General features: G+C 39.1%; 1 protein-coding gene across 2 annotated transcripts in view; it reads right to left on the minus strand.

Annotated features, from left to right (window-relative positions):
- Nucleotides 1-2,411: 2,411 nt before the first annotated feature.
- Nucleotides 2,412-17,584, minus strand: part of ST7 (suppression of tumorigenicity 7) — a 138,195-nt gene continuing 123,022 nt past the window's right edge. For both annotated transcript variants that reach the window (XM_014892151.2, XM_088165449.1), the window contains exons 12-15: nucleotides 14,008-14,158; nucleotides 10,655-10,747; nucleotides 7,591-7,730; nucleotides 2,412-2,727 (exon numbers count right to left, since the gene is read on the minus strand). In XM_014892151.2, coding sequence (XP_014747637.1) covers nucleotides 2,632-2,727; nucleotides 7,591-7,730; nucleotides 10,655-10,747; nucleotides 14,008-14,158 — 480 coding nt within the window. In that variant the 3' untranslated portion in view covers nucleotides 2,412-2,631. The remainder of the gene's footprint in view (nucleotides 2,728-7,590; nucleotides 7,731-10,654; nucleotides 10,748-14,007; nucleotides 14,159-17,584) is intronic.

Consider the following 17,584-nt stretch of genomic DNA (forward strand, 5'->3'; position numbering starts at 1 on the left):
CTGCAGGTTTCTTCAGCGTGGCAAAACTCCTGATAATTTTCCTCCTTTCCGCTAGGGTAAGGACTTCCATGCTCTGAAAAAGTCTGTATGTTCAGCATACACCCCAAATGATAAAAAAGAGAAAGCAGTACTAGAGAAAGCAGCAGCACTCTCCTTGGTGTAGCACTCCCCTCTCTGAGTGCAGTCCCTGCCAGGGAGCAGCTGTAAATCTGTCCAGTGGGAGGGAGGGACAGAAGGGGGCCAGCTTGACTTGACGCTCCTGGGGGGGGTCTTCTTTTTTGTTTTATGCAGGTTATAGTGTAAGGAGATAATGTGCATACAAATTCTATTAAGTTGTCTTTAAAGAAAAAAACCAGGAACTGCTAACATTTGGAGTTAAAAAACCTCTTCCACCCCTAAATCTTAAGATGAGTTATTATCTGAACCAGATTTCCACAAGGCTCATCTCTGCACTAAGCCAGAGGCTTTCCATCATTATAATCATGGGCTGTGTTTGCTTTTTGATCTAAGCCATACTGAACTTCACAGGAAACATGTCAGAGGCAGCAAAGCCTAAGGCAATAAACTCTGCCCAATGAAAAAGAAAATCCTTTTGCCCGATTTGCATAGTCTTCCAGATGCGTAGAATTATAATTAAAGAGAGATTAAAAAATCCATGGAAATAGAAGTAAAATTGCATAAAGGTATTTTTTAATTCCTAAATATTCCCCATAGTTCAAGGAAAGGATGTGATTCTTCCAGGAGTTAAGCATTCCTTTTTATCAGAGTACTACAGATAGTAATTCCCACACAGATAATAATATCTCTGAATGGCAGGGCAAACTACTACTTCACCTGCTGTCAAACATGGAGATTTGTATATAGTTAGATATACACTAATGTGCAAATGCAAAGGTCTTTACATTTAGGACTGTGAATCACAGCAATTTATTCTTTTGAGATGTAGGGTATAGGTGGCTAGGAATAAGTGATACAAAGCAGCACAGGACAAGACCTGACTATGCCTGATCCTTCTGATTTTTAGCACCCTTACATAAATCTGACAGCGTTGTTTTGAGGCAAACAAATCAATATGGCTATCCATAGTTTTTCAGCTGGAGATAGCGAGCAGCACCTGCTGTGTTTTCTGTAGCCGTTCTAGCAATTCAGATGAAAATAGCAGAACTCAAATATTGGTCCATTTCATATTTCCATATGGTTATCCACTAGCAATCCATTACCTCTAATCTTATGCCACATCCTACATTAACTGCAAGCCAGACTAATTTCAACATTACAGTGAATTGTTCTGCAGGAATAATAGCCAGGGATGATAAATCTGTATGGAAACCCCCAACAGCCTCACCAGGTCTAACATTTGTCCATGGGGTTCTCTGGTCTTCTAGACCTTGGGGCTTTCCCAGGTCTTACAGCTGATTTCTCCTGGCATGGGGCTGCCTTTTTTTAATCTGATAGCACAGCAGTGTTTACATGGTACTTTTTCTCACTTGAACAAACATCTGTCTTCTACTAGACTAATGTGTCTGTGATCAAGTGAAAAAAACATAATGTAATGCATCTTCTATTAAGAAACACTTTCCTTTTACACCAGTTCTCATACTGGGAGTTTTGTCTCTGCTCACTCATTTCCTCATTGATAAAGAAACTTATCTGCTAGTGATCACAGTCCCTTAAACTGCTCAGCATTTTAAGAGCAACAGCAAAGCTGAAGTGGTATTTTTGATCCACTGCATCAGGGTTATGCTTCCTTATCTGGAAGGTGAGCTGGAAAAAAAATCCTTGAGGCATCTGTAAGGATGCACTTTTAATTCTTGACAGAGAGGACTACTTGCTTCAACTTCCAGATCAAAATCTTCATTTTAGAGCTGGCCTCAGAAGTTTCCATTGACAGTGGCTAAGTCATATATGAATACTTAGTCTAAACAGTCACAGCACAAGGGTAAAATTTCCTGAGGTGAGCTCTAATAGTGAAACACCAACCTCTCTATTAATTGTGTATGAACTAACACCCATTTTGCTAATGAGCTTTCAGAAGGTACCTGAAACACGAGGGGTGTGAAGAAAATCCATCAAGTATGTGGGCTTCTTGAAAATTCAAACGAGGATACAGTGACCTCTGTGCAGAGACGGGAATCAGAAGCCCAGTGTGCCACCCAAACTGCCTGGAGAGCCTGAAGCAGCTTTAAGCAGGAGCTTTAATTGATTAGAAGCCTCATCCAGACTGCAGAAGTGAGGGCCTCACCCTAACTGAACTCCGTAAGAAAAAGCAATGACAATGTTGCTTAATTGTAGCATTGTTACTCTGTTTCATTACCTGAATGTAGCTCCGCCCCAGCTATGGTGAAACAGATACCACGAGTTTAACAAAAACCTAGAATCTGTGTTCAGAAAAAGTCAAAAGACAGCAATGCTACAATACACAAAAGTTTATTTTTTGTCTTTTCTGAAGGCAAAATAGAATAGAACCTAACATCAATGTATTTTGTACAACAAAACGGTTTTTATATGAGAACAGACAATCCATGAAGAGTTTTTAAGTCTTGTAACTGCTTCCCTTTTTTATCATGCTTTCTTGTGGTCAACAAAAAGTTGGCACAGATGTCATGGCAGTCAGTCAGCGGGCATGCTCCCTCAGATCCTTGTCAGCTGGTGCCACAGGCTGGAGGGCAGGATACTTTCTACTTTTTCCATCACAAAATTTAAAGGGGCAAAGAGGGTGCTGAGAAACTGCAAAGAAATCAGATACACATTCCGATCAAAATCCAGGAGACAATACATGTCAAGAAAAAGCTGTCCAATAAGATAAGATATTCTTGTTGTGTTTCTCTGTAAAATCCTCCAGCATGATAAAAATGACATCATTCACATGTAAAGACTTCCAAATTCTTGAACCTTGCATATAAAGAGATTTCTGGATTTTCCAGCAAAAAAAGGAAGACCCCCCATTTTTACAAACATCAAAGTGATGAACCACAAAAGTTTTCACACATTTCACATCCTAGATTGAAGCTCATACTGAAGCCACTAAAAGCTCAACCTAAAACCTACTGAAGAGAAAGCAAGGCTTTTCCATAACAGGGGTCTGCCAGATCACCTCACAGAGGCTAAAACCGTGTCTTGAGATTCAGGTTTAAAATGGTTCAGGGTGATGTACAGATCTCCTCTGTATACTGAGGCATCATTAACTCTGCATCACTGACTAAAATTTATCTTAACATCCTCTCTCTATTACAGAACACAACATTCAAATATGACTTCAATATATTAGTGTTAAGACAGGCATATGAAGATAGTAAAGATGGAGAACATTTTATCACAGAAAAACATATTGGCACCTGTATGTCTCAGAACTCAGGTATTCAAAGCACTCCTGAAATACATACTAATTTTAATTAATTAATAATACATTCGAGAAATACATATTAACTGTGATTCACACTGCCTGCAATTCAACTCATTACATACAACACATTACTTACACCTGTGCTGGGGCCCTGCATGTGTATGAGAGAGTACAGCATTTATGATGCTTATGCATTTTAAAGGCAATAGTAAGCACTCTAATTCTTTGTTTTACTCTTGGATGTGTTTGCATACAATGCAGACACGACATCAGGGATAACTTGTGCATCATGGGAAAGCCACGTAACACCACCACTGGTTGTGTCATTTTGTCCTAAGCACAGGTCAAAGGAAAAACTAACTGAAGCAGAACAGGTATTTCAGCTCTGGTGCTAAAGGTCAAGCTGCATAATATGAGCCACAGCTGAATCAATGAAACACTGATTTACCTAACCTTAGAGACTGTTCTTTCTGTTTCAAGTGGCTTAGCCCAAGGAGAAGCATTCCCTCTGGTTAAGTTCTGAAGTGCTTATATAAATATCTTCCTTTAATTCTGGAAAATGCAAAAGGCTCTTCAGAGAGAATATCTTTTGCTATTTGAGCATATTTGATTTATGTGGTAAGCGTGTACTGTCGCATCTACTTGAATAAAACTCAGCTTTGTAACCAGTGCAAATTATATATTTGTTAAATCAATGAAACAGGAATAATTTGCCTGACAGTGACTTATTGCAATTCATAGGAATTTTGTTGCTCAAGCAGTTGACTGTATTCTATAAAAAACTCAACAAATGATCTGCAGCTTAAAACAAGCCAGGCTTTTTCTCCACCTGGAAAATCAACTGGTCTACAAAATACATTTAAACTCTTGGATACCAAAACCTGACTTCCATAAAGTCCAAGCAAAACCTCTGTTGACAACAAGAAGTTAAGGATGTCACCTACTCTCTTGTGAAAGGTGATGTAAACACTATCTGTGCTGGGGGTGTCTGGCCCCTGGAATGCTCCTGGTGCTCCTTTCCTCAGAAGCAGATGCCTATCCAGCTTGTTGGCAGCACCCAAGAGAGATTAGTCAGGATGATAACACTAAAGTTTCTTCTTAGGGTTTGGTTCTGGCATTTTTTAAACTGCTCTGCATTTCCTTTTGACTCTGTCTTTTTCCACAGAGATTAAAAAAAAAACAGGACCAGCAGTAGAGTAAGAATTCAAAGTGGCAGAAGGGGTGATAGGAGACCTGCTTTCTATTATTATTTTGTGTTTGAAAAGAAAACTGCCAACCTGGCTACTTCAAAGTTGGCAGAAAGCAGCTGTCTGGTAGTACCTTCTGAATAGTGCCATTTGAATCAGATATACATGTAGAAGTCTCTTTTCAAGCTTTTCCACAGTGTTATTGGTGTTTTCATGAAGAAACTGACTATTCAAGTGTTCAGTCCTGGTGATCAGATCCATGTATTCCCTGCCTCAGCATCTGCAGAGGTCCAATCAGATTAAATACCTCCCAGGGTAAATCCACCTGCTGGAACTGAGGTCTCACCCAACCTCAGAAAATACTGAGACACATCATGTGATTGATCTCAGGCAAACAAAGAAATGAAATCAGAAAAATTAGTCATTCTGAAGTTTGTCTCATTATAAAAATTTAACTAGGCAGTACACTTTTAGCTATGTCTGTTGACTTGAATTATATAGTGACCTCTGTGTTAATACATCTCTCAATTTTATTTAAGATATACTGTTACTACGTTACAAAAGACCCTGCACTTTCATATTTTTAATGATTTCCCAGGTACTGTTAAATTTCTGCATGTTAAAGAAAGGAATTTGATACTAGCAACAACTGCATGGCAATTTTATCCAAGCCATGCAATCAGAAATTTGTTCTGCCTATATTTATTTCTTAATTGACTTCCATAAGCCTTTTGCTAGAAAGGCCAGCAAAAGCTAGAAGCACAAGCTATGAAAATGCTTCTTCCTAGCCAAGGAAAATGCTAAGATCTATTGTTAATTTAAGGCTAATTAGTCTGACAAAATATCAAGGTAGAACTGGATTATTTCAATTTCATTATGGAAGAGTCAAACTTCCTTCCACGTACAACATAATGTGCATACATGCACAGCTTCACAATGCAATACAGCACCATCACAATGGCTACCAAGCAGACAGGAATATATAATTACACGAACATAGCCACAGAAACAGCACATTCATCTTTGAGCTGTTTAGGGAATTACTTAAAAAATTATTCCCTAAAACTAAAAGGGATTAATCAGGGCTGGCCCAACATTTTCTATTCTGTCCTGATACCACTGCATTTCAATGAGATTTCTGCCACGATTTTCTTCAGTCTCATGCACTTGGGACACTTTTCCCAGAGAAGACAACAAAAATGAGCCTTCTGAAATGAAGCCTTTCTATGAGCTACTAAATCAATGTCACAGGCTCTTAAATTCTGTCGTTCCCATGAAAAGAACACCCTCAGTTGCTGCATGGTTTATGAAGATCAAGATATAGCTGAACCAAGCCATAATACATGTTAACTGACATAATAACTTCATCCATACAGGTCTGAAGATCTTGAGTAATTTTGCCATCTTTATGCACATAATGTAGCTCACGTTTCAATTCTATTTGTCGGTGCTTGTTAACTAGAAGCTTTACTTGGTCTGATATGCAGAACTGAATAACCCCATACAGAGCCTTGGGGTATATGTCTTGATATTAACACCAGTGGCAGCTGCACTTACACATCAGGGAAATAGATCCTTCTTGTCTGATTCTACTCATCAAATGGCTTTAGAACCTGCAAGCTCCAAACCATGGAGAAACAATTACCAACATGCCACCGGTGTAACTTCCATTACCTCCATCTGCAATCAGGTCAGCAACCAAAGCCAGGTAATTTAAGCCCATGAAAACAGTCTACCAATTTTCTCCAGTTCCAGTAGCTCACTGCCTGTGGCAGGAGAACTAAGTACAATATCTTATAATGCTGGCAGCATATAGTCCTTGTTCAGGATACAAGGCTGGTAAACACAGGAACAAGACTAACAGGGACAGATTTGGGATCTGCAATTGATCATATGCCCAAGTTGAATACTCACTGTCTACCTGACACCTATGTACACACTCAAGAAACAAGAATGAGTAATAATATTTCAGGTACGTTTCAGCACTTTTTGCTGAGAGAAGAGGTACCTTCTGGTACAACTGATTTTATTTTCCATCTTTTAGAGAAAGAAATGAAAGAAAATTCTTGCTGCATGAACCACTGCTGTACCAGACCCCACTCACAGGCCTGGGTTAACAGAAGACCTGCTCACCTGTAAAGGGAGTCTCCTGCCCTTTGCAAAAGCGTTTGAAAGAGTACAGGCAATCTGGAATTTGTCAAAAACTTTCAGCCTGGCCTCCTCTACTCCACTCCCTATACCCCCACATCAAAAGTACCAAAGATATGAAAAACAAAGCCAGGAGGCCTCTGTTCTAGGTCTCATGTTTGGAAACATGAGACCTAGAACAGAGACAAATATATTTGAGAAAATATATTACAACAGAAGATATTCAGTATTTACTGGAAAAGGAATTCTTTACTATCCAAGAGTTTTTCTGTTAGTGGATTTTTCATCTCCTAGCAAGCTGGAGCAGTGATGTTCTTGGTTTTGCAAAGAAAAGAGGCAAGTTTGGTTTAGAATAATTCATGGCTCTTCTCCCTCATCCTCCAAAATTTATTAATCCTTGGTGGATTAAAAAAGCAGAATTACGAGAGACTTCCCTGGATGCAGTCCAGAAAAGTTGTGAGGGAAATATTGACACTTCCTCCTCCTTGGTAGTTCAGGGAAAAAACACAGAAATTTGTCCTGGTTAACAGTACACTCTACTTCTGCTAATACTGAGAGTTTCTATTGCATCGGAAATCACAGCAGCCATTATGATTACACAAAATAGATGGATTCTGCAAACTGTTATTAGTTTATTTTAGTGGATGATATATGAAAATACTGATATTCGCTTCTCCCACCAAGCCCTTTTTTTTTTTTGGCAAAATCACACCACATCAAACCTAACCAGAGAAGACAACAGCCTTGTCTTACTGATTAGCAACCTTGACAGTTGTGCATATGTCCCTCTGCTCAGATACAGACTGATGCTTCTGAATATGCAGATATTTAATACCTGGCAATATTTAGCTCAGCTTTTCCTGCATTGATGTCTTTATTCACCAGAAGGGAGCAGCAGCAAAGAATACTCACAGCTTTTGCAAAGACCCCCATAAGCTCTGGGAACTGATGTGTCAGGAGGGCGAGCATGGCTGTGAAAGAACAGAGTCCAGCAGTGAAGAGGATGAAGAAGGGAAGCTCTTTCTTGGGATAAACTGAAACCTCATGAAATGCTGTAGAAAAAGACAGGAAAAGGGGAAGGCATTATACATTGAAAATAAATCAAAACACAACACCAACCAAAACCAAACCAATGTTCTTACACAGTTCAATCAGAGACACATAATGCTTTTGAAGGAAGAAGATGGAAGGTCTGATACATCTAATGACATTAATGTTGTGTTGGCTGTCTCTGCCAAGTAATTCTCTCTAAAGATCACATTTCTGGCTTACTCTGGGGCTATGTACAGGTTACTTTTAGTCTTCCTTGTTCCATCAATAAGTATAATGCGCCTCTGCAATGGCTAATCCCAGAAAACAGAAATAAAACATCAATTTTTTTAACGTAATTAATTACATAATTAATTAACCCCGCGGCTGCATGTTTGCTAATGCTGATACACAAGAGTGCAGAAACACGTGCCTGGGAGCAGCAGTGAGGCCAGCTATATGGAAGCATTGCTGCAGACCAGTTAAAGCAGGCTGTAAAACTACAGCCTCTGGAACTGTAAGTTCTGAGCGCTTTATCTGCAGAGCAAGAAAAATTATCCTAAAAGCAGGACGTATAAGCATGTATTTTAAAACCTGGAAGTTAAATGAACAGTGAATTTTTAAGATGTTTAATATACACTGATATGAATACAGAAATTTCCTTGACTCTGGTATAAAAAGTCCTTCACTGGACTTGGGAAAAAGCAGCACTGAGATGACTAAAAGGGTTAGAAGAGGATAATGAGTATTTTACCAGAAGGATATATCCCTTTAACTTTTCAGACAGCTCAGATTCAAGGCGAAAATCCCTCTGGGTTGGCAAAAGGTCAAGTGGACTCTTACTATTTGTTTCACTCCTTCAGTCTATAGTTTAGAGCTACAGTCAAGATAAATGCAAACTTTGAAACACTTCTATCTCATAAACGACCAACCTCAAGGCTTCTCAAATCCTATGGCTGCTTATATATATGAAACACTACTCTTCAATATTGCCTACTTTCTTTGCTTCAGTGATCAGCTCTCCTCTCTTCGTTCTTGCAGACAACATAAACACTGGGTAATCCAGCCACATGGCAGGATAACATTCATGACTGCATTATTCCAGAGTGGAGTGGTTCTCAAAGCCAAAAGCGGGAATTCATAGGAGTTTAAATTAGAATATTAAAATCTAACAGTATGTATGACTCTCGAGTCTGCTAGTTTGATCAGTTAAAAAAACAAAAGTAGGGATAGATTACAACTTCTCTTTGATTTAAAATAAATTTAGAGATCAGAAATACCAGAACATGGACTTTTTAAGTCTAGGATCTCTTGCACTTTTCTTGCACTGCCTTTTCAGTGCTCAGGCTCAACCCTGCTGTTCCAGTCTGTTATCCAGTCAGGGCAAAAGTTCTGTAATTGATATTTTAAATTTGGAGAGCCTATCGGATTGTTGTGTTCTGATATAATTCCAGCTGACTCTCCCATAAAACACGCACAATTAAAGGGTGTAGACAGGTATGCAAAACCCCTCTAACCCACCTGTGTCTGTCACGGTATGCTAAACCCTTCCCTCCTCTAACCCAGGAGATTTTGCAGTGAAAGGCATTTCCCAGAACTGCCAGAGCAGCACACTGCCTGCATACGCTGTTAGAGTCCTGCTGTTAGCTTTAACATTTGACAAGAATGATTGCATCTAAAAAAGGGAATGCTGAGCTATTCTGCATGATTTTGTCATTCCTAAATCTCCTGACACTCCACCCTCCCCAGCTCAGCATCCCTCTGAGTAAAGCAAGCAGAGCACTCTGAGAGGTGTTGTTATAATTAGCATGATTATAATGGGGTGGGGAGATACTGTCAGTTGCCAAGGATTTCTGCGTAATATCAGCAAGAATGTGCTGTGAAGGAGAGAGTTGCAATGAGTGGATTTTCGCTGTATTATTCTCACCTAGTGTTTACTCATGTAGGCTTATAAAAAGAGGCAACACCTTTTTCAGCCCAAACCAGAGAGGTTCTGAATGAAAGACTACAGAAGGTGCAAATGCCCTCAAAACCAGCCTTCCCAGCAGAAGCAGGCTTCATTTCACTTGTTCCAGAACAAATTTTTCTTTATTCCTTCTTTGGGAAAGAGAAGGTGAGAGAAGAATCTTCTTCCTTGGATCAACTTTTATTTGCCTTCTCTGCCCTGACCCTGCAAACTTGTGTGTGTTCCACTTGTGCTCACACAAAGTTCCACAGAGAGAACGTGTGGGAATGAAGTGTAACTGCAAGATTGGTTGCTTTGGCTCTTCCCCTGCATTCTTGTGCTTCACTGCATGCACTGCAATGCGTCTCATTAGCTTGCACTGTAATGCTTCTTGAGGGCTGGTTGTCTTTTTATATCCTTACCTGGGAACACTGCTGGCACTTTCCTAATACATGCCATCAATCTACATAAAATTTACTGAGATGACTTCACATCAATCTCTTCATAATAGTATACACGCCATAACTTGAAGAAAACCCTTTCTTGCTGTTTAAGACTGCTTTTTGGAAAATGTAAGCACAGCCTGTCATGAGTACTAGCTGCAGTAATGATCCAGCTGTCCTCAAGCAAGTTGGATCCTGCTTGGAATTTAAGTAGCTAGTGTGTCTACCAAAGATTAACAAGGCTGTGGCTGTGCTTTCGGTTAGATGAAAGATCAGTGTCTTGGCAGGACAGAATAGCAAGATCTAACTGATTTGGATCTTCTTGGTAATCTCTCTCCCTGTCCATAAGCTGTCAGAAATAATAAATACAGCTAATTGTTATGAACTATGCTGAGGAGCTGCCTCTTGAACCATCACAGGAGCTCCAGAGGCTCGCAGTCAATCTGGTTATTCTAATCCAGTGTACTCTATTTAAAAGGCATCAAAGGAGACTGGTGCTGCAATAGTCAGGTAAACAATTCTTCACTGTCAATCATAAGGAGGAAAACATTGAACATACATGGTAGTAGTTCTCTATCTGCGGTTTCTGTACAAATAGGGTAAGGGTAGAAAAGATGTCCTTTTTCCAGTGGATAGGGGATCATTCTGAAAGCTGAAAAGAAAACAGTGCATAAGTTACTGTGAGTGTGGCAGTCACACTTAAGAATGCTTGCAATTCTGAAAAACATACACAAAACATTTACATTTGGTTGCAAACAGCATATGAATTGCTTAATGAAATGCCAAAATAGAAATCTACATTAAGCTTTTATTATAAAAACTCCTATGTTCATTTTTATTCTTGAGACAATGTTCATGAATGTCAGGTGAGACCACATTACAAGGACATACAAAAATGTTTGCATAATCAAAGCCTATTATACTTTGAATTCCATAGCCAAATTTACACATTTTGTCTTAGGCTTTTAGGCTGCAGAATTTTTAAATTTCAGGGGAAAAAATGTATCTAATATAACAAGTATACCTTACAAAAATAACCAGCCAAGCCTGCAAATTCAGACCAATACTCACAGTCTCTGTGCATAGAATAATAGAAGTTTTTCATGGAAAAAATACACTACATTTTTTCCATCACACTCCAGCAAGCCAGCTAACACTGATGACATGAGCTCTGAGGAGGACCAGTTTTCCAACACAGTCATGTTTTCATTTTCTATTTAGCAATCAAATATTAATACGAAATTATTAAACCCAGGTTCCTCTCATGCATTCTTCTAAATGCAGCAGATCAAGTCAGGTTTCCGATATAAATCTTCAGATCATGGATTAAATAATACTTAATCTTTTGAATTTTTAAAATTGAAAATAATAACAGAGAGGGAAGGAAATGGATTACTAAATCTTGACTGTGCTGATGTCATAGTGATGTCATCTGAGTGTGGTTTATGGAAACATCAGAATACTTAACTGAAATATAGCTTTGCAATCAAGGCATCCTTTTCCATTATCCTATATATTATTTTCACTGTTAAAATGTCATCTTGTTGTTCTCACTACTCCTATGAACATCAGTCACTGAAGCAATATTTTCCCCAACAGATGTCCTAAAAGCACTGTACACTTGAGCTGTTAGGTACAGCCCACTGCCACACAAAAACACTCCATTGTCTCTTGCTCACAAGGCAACTTAAGAATTTGTTTAAATACAAAGTGCCCCAATATTTTCAGTTGTGCACACTGCATTTGAAATGATGTTAGCTGTAATTTTTTGTGTAATTACATTATTGTATTTTTTCTTGATTGCTGCATTTAAACCAATAGTAAAAATTTTGAGGACTCGTGCACTGTTTGTATTTTTCTGAAATTACTGTACAAAATGAATTATGGATTTTTCTGCAGAAGTTAGGCAATGATATTAATTTACATCTTTGCAGGCTATTATACAGCTATTAGCTAATGAATTGCGTGTTCAGATTTCTGAATGTGGAGATAATAAGAAGGGGAATGTGGTTAGATGAGAATTCCCTATGTTGCCTTCAGGCACAGATGACTCATTTCCTAAGTGGCAGGAGCACTGCAGGGCAGTTAGATTCCTGTGCCAAAATCTGGTCCTGGTACAAAGCCCTTTAGGGGCTCCCCAGCCTGACAAAGCAAAAGAAGATCTGTTCAGGATTCCCTGCAAAATACTGCTTTTACTGACAGAATAAAGAACCCTGGGCTAAAGGACTTCTGCAATAATCCTGAAGAGAAGGAACACTGCATAAAAGCAAATCGCTGAAAAGAAGCCATTGGGAGTGAACCTATGACAGAGAAAATAACAGACTGGGAGAAATAATGGGAGAAGAGCTAGCAGATGTGACAGAGAACAATGCAGCAGAGCAAACCCCAGGCAGCACTGGTATGGATTCCTGAGCAAGGTGTTCTATACATCTAGAAATAAAACCTGTGCATCCTCAGGGAGCCTACATTGCAAAGTAGGCAAGTTCAGGTCATTTCATACTGTAACTGAGACAGTAAGTCACTTTTACACTGGAGGCATTAAGTGCATTTCTGTAGTAATTGTCATGGTAACAAAATATCTTTTCTATCAAAGCTAAATGAGGACAAAAAAATGGTAAAACACACACACACACTAAAGAGTTGGTATAATAGTATATGGTGAGGATGAAAAAGAACAGAATAAAGCAGAGGAGAAACTGGGAACTAGTACATAAAGGAAAAAACTGCATCAGAAAAAAGGTCAACAAAGGCTGATTATAAATTGTACTTTTAAATTCTCTGAAACCTGGTAAAAAAACACATCTCAAACACAGGATAAAGTATATTAGAAGCTTAGTACAAGACCTTTGGAAGTCATATACTCCAACCTCCCACTCAAAGCAGTGTGATTTCCAAGTTATGCTGGATTGCTCAGAACTATGTCAAGCTGAGCTCTGAGTATCTCTGGGGCTGGAGATCCCACAGATCCCTCTCACTGTCAAAATATGTTTCTTAGGTCTGGATTAAATTTATCTAGTTTGAATTTATGTGTATTGCTTCTTGTCTTTAGGCTGGACCATTCTGTGAAGACTGTGACTCTTCCATATTATCTCTCTGTTGGGTGGTGGAAGACAGCAACTGGGTCATTTCTTCAACCACCATAAGACTTCACCAAGCTGAACAAAACCAGCTTCCTCAGCATTTTGTCATATACCACATATTCCAGCCCCCTGTGCATCCCATAAACCCTTCACTGAATTCACTCCAGTTAAAAAGAAAGTAAAAAAATACAGTATTGCTTTATATTACAGATTAATATATACCTGTCTATAAGGCACACTCATAATTTTTAAATATCAAAGCATTCATGGAATCACAAAATGGTGGGGGTTGGAAGAGACCTTTAAAGATAATCTAGTTCCAACTCCACAGCCATGAACAGGGACACCTTTCACTAGACCAAGTTGCTTGAAGCCCCATGCAACCTGGTCTTGAACACTTGGAGGGATGGTGCATCCACAGCTTCTCTGGGCAACCTGTTCCAGTGCCTCACCACCCTTATTGCAAAATATTTTTTGTTTATGTCCAATCTGAATATACTCTCAGTTTGAAACTATTAATTCAAATAATGACAAATGAATCTCTACAAGTTGAATTATTATCTCATTATCTATGAGCAGGAAAATGTGTCACAAAGACATTGGGAAATTTCATTCAGTATTACACAGCAAACACAATACAAGACTTCAAACTTCTTTTACTCATTAAATGAAGTTTGTGTTTTCAGTTCAAATTTCAAATATTTCAATGCTGGTGAGAATTTAACTGGTGTCCAAAATTCTCACATACTATACTTGATAAAAACTATTACTTTTTCATAACATTCAATAAAAATATTTGATTAGATCCCTTGTAAGAAAGAGGATTACTTACTGCCTTCCCATGTACAGTGTAAGAGGTTCAATGCCCCCTCTACTCTTTTCCAGTGTTGAAGATGAAAGAAAGCATATGCTATTGCTTCACTGTCCCCTCTCTTCAGAATATGTTCAGGGGGCAGAATTAGGCTTTTCATTTCTAGTAGATACTGAAATAAAAAAGCAGAGCACAATTACTGCCGAGGTAATACAAAACACAGAAAGCTGACTGCAGTTCCATTATACACACTGAAAGGTCTATTTCCCTAAAGTACTTTTTCTCATAAGGTTTCATCAATGTGTAACATCACTAACTGCACTTGAAGACAACAATTGAATTACTCCCAAAGACTAAGATATGCTATCACATGGTTCTGCTCCACAGCAGTATGGGGACTACAGAGGAATTAAAAATTAAACACCTCATTGAAGGAAATGAAAAAAAGGGCCCAAAGCAGAAAACAGAATTTAATTACAAGAGCTTTTTAATTAGAAGTGTTTATAATAAAATGAAGAAGACTTTAAGCATTTTGATGCACAACGTCTTTCTATAAGAAAACATATAGCACTCCTAGTTTGCACACAGGTTGCTGCATTTACTGCATTGCTATTAACTGGTTGTGAGGTCTGTGTAAGCTTGGCAGCCACCTAAGTAGCTAAGAACAAGTTGCAAAGTAAAAATGTCACAAAACCTTACAAGTACCTGACTTCCACGGGTAGGGTGGGGGTAAAAATATAGGACCTTTAAGCTCGTTACTTGAAATTGTTGTCGAATGTGTCATTAAAATAAAAAGTACCGCTGACTAAACCCATAAGCAATTTTCACAGAAAATTTCTCCGTAACTGGCTCGCCCCCCAGCAGAAGCAGAAGGTTCATGAGCCAGGAAAAGACAGAGGTCTCAGGCATTATTGAAGAAGATGATTTTTCCTCCCTCCTCAATCCATGAACTAGATTAAGAGTTAACTAGACAGACAACTAACACTAGTTCAGCAGACATCACTGGTGGGGAAAGAAACAGCAGAGGGTAAAGATATACCCCTTGTTGGCATCCTTACAGGAAAAGGAGTAACAGACAGAAGACAAGCTGCTGAACGTCTGTCAGTTCTCCCGAGGAGCATAACAGTTCCCAGCTGTGTCCTGACTGCTCTTCCACAGCGCACAGAAACTGCTGCTCTCTTCCAGGATGCCCAAGATCAAACAAACATTCTCCCTACCTGACTGTTCAAGTTAACACAGCAGGTGAGTCAGGCCCTCGCACAAGGCTGGGAAAGGGAAGGTTTCATAGCCGATCATTGGCAATGAAGTGTGCAGCCCCTCCGTTTCACCCTGTGCTTCCTGGTCTGGAAGGAGGAAGACTGCAGGACCTAGGGACTGACAACTTCCCAGGGCAGGCACCCATGAGGAGACAGCCTGGCACCGGAGGCAAAAGGAGGCAGTGGTGGTGTCAACCTTGCACAGCACCTGATAAATGCTGGCTTTTGTGAACAGGATGTGCCGGTGCAGAAAAGGCAAAAGAAAAGAAAGAGGATTGGAAGTCAGCCTTGTGGAAAGGAAAAGGGCAGAGGGAAATGAGCACCAATAGTATGATTTCATGGAGGATGCCCTGGAGCATGTCACCCCTTTGTCTGAAGGAGCTGTCAAACAGGTAAAAGATTTGGAGAGCTCATGATCAAAAGAGAGAACTGTCAATCCTGGCGAATAAATAAATACCTCAAAGAGAAATCACATGTTTCTAATGTGGGTAAAAGGTGGAGAAACTGAATAAGCAGTGGGAGTAGTTGAGTGTGATACCTGGATTTTCCCTAAAGCCTTTCAATCTGACAGAGCTGCAGAACAGGTGGATTAATGGAGGAAGTTGCAATTTAGTAGGCAGTCCAGGGGATTAAGGGTGATAGAGACAACAGAATAAAGAGCTGACAAGAGGGAGGGAGCTGCCAGGCTTACACAGATACAGCAAACATTCAGTGTCCTAATGAATGCCTCACCCTTTTAAAAACACACAATCTATCTGTTGAGCAGAATGGAATACAGCTGCAAGAGCTACATGTTTCTACCTGTTTTATTAATTTAGAACATTAACTTGTATTTCCATATTTTCTGCAAAATTAAATGAGAAAATAAGTTCTCAATATTCAAATGTTTCAACCAAAGAAAAAAACATAAACCCAATGACATGTCACTATTTGTAGGGAAAGAAAAAACAGGAAACAATGTTGTATTTCTAGGAGCATTAAAAGAAAACGTTTAATTTTGATTCATATGTATTGCTTGTTATAAATAAAAAGCAATTAAACAAGAATTAAAAAGAAATCAAGTGGAAATACCAGATGGAAGGATATATCTTGACACTTGCAATCAAGCTTACTCCTCACTCAGTTAAGTTGACTTTTCAGTCTGCATTTTTCTCCGTTTCAGAAAGAAATTGTTTTTAAAAGTGCCTCAGATCAAAAATGTGAAACTCTCCTCCCTTGTTACTGTATCACAGCTACCTTCCCAAACAAAAAGTCCATAACCTGGTTAGGTGATACTCAATAAGACCCACACACAAAGTTGATAAGCAGCTCAAGACTCATTTTTGACTCATAAATGATTTTATTTTATGCATAAATGTCAGCCACACCTTTTGGGGCATACAAACTGTCAATTAATTTATTCTGGAGGCATTTCCAGCAAAAACACTGACTGTACACAGCCCCAGAGAGACCCTGTCTGGAACACTTTGTACAGTTCTCATCAGGCACTTTCCAAAACAAAAAAGATCAAATTTCTCAAATACACAAAGAAATGGTTTTGGGAGACAGCACTTGAAGGCCTCCATCTACTTAAATTCTCTGAATATTAGTAAAGAGTACCAAAAAGCTGCCCAGCTGTAAGTAGGGCTTGATTATTATGGAAGGAGAGATATAACTGTCTGTGAAAATTAAGATGGTCTTGATGTCCTTTGCCCTTTTTTTACCTCTATCCTTTAAAAGCCCCTTTTTATGGTAACTGCTGGCTACTAGTCTTGGATCTTTCAGAGGCCCAGCAACCTGCTGGGTTTCTATAGCAGGTTGTCTGTGAAACCAACACAGTCCCCCTGAAACATTTTGTATTGGACAAACAGACAAATTCCAGTCAAATGAACTAAATAATAAAAAACCCCCAAATCTTTCCTTAACAGCCACCCAATGAGCTGCAGACCTCATGCTGCCCATAAAATGTGTGAGCTACAGTTCTGATGCATGCAACAAGTATCTCCAACTCGTGGAAAAAATCAGCCAAAGACATCTGACTGTATTTTCCAAGAGGCTGCTATTGCACTTCCTCGAAGGCCAGACAGGTGCAGTCTTCTCTTGAGCCACCAAAGCTTCGGGGTGGGAATCTGACTATACATATCTCAAAATTTCCAACAGCTTTATTCCAGAACACAGCCCTTGTTGTCATACGACTAACAGGGACACAAAATCCAATCATACCACTAAAATTCATACTAGTAACCTACATCTCTTGACAGACTCCCTATTAACTCTAACTCCTGATACACTGGCATCCACCCAGACTGAACCACAACCTTCACAATGTAAGTAATAAAACTTCAATACTTTACCAGTCCTTT

The sequence above is a fragment of the Sturnus vulgaris genome, chromosome 5, assembly GCF_052056855.1.
Source record: "Sturnus vulgaris isolate bStuVul1 chromosome 5, bStuVul1.hap1, whole genome shotgun sequence".
Taxonomy (NCBI): domain Eukaryota; kingdom Metazoa; phylum Chordata; class Aves; order Passeriformes; family Sturnidae; genus Sturnus; species Sturnus vulgaris.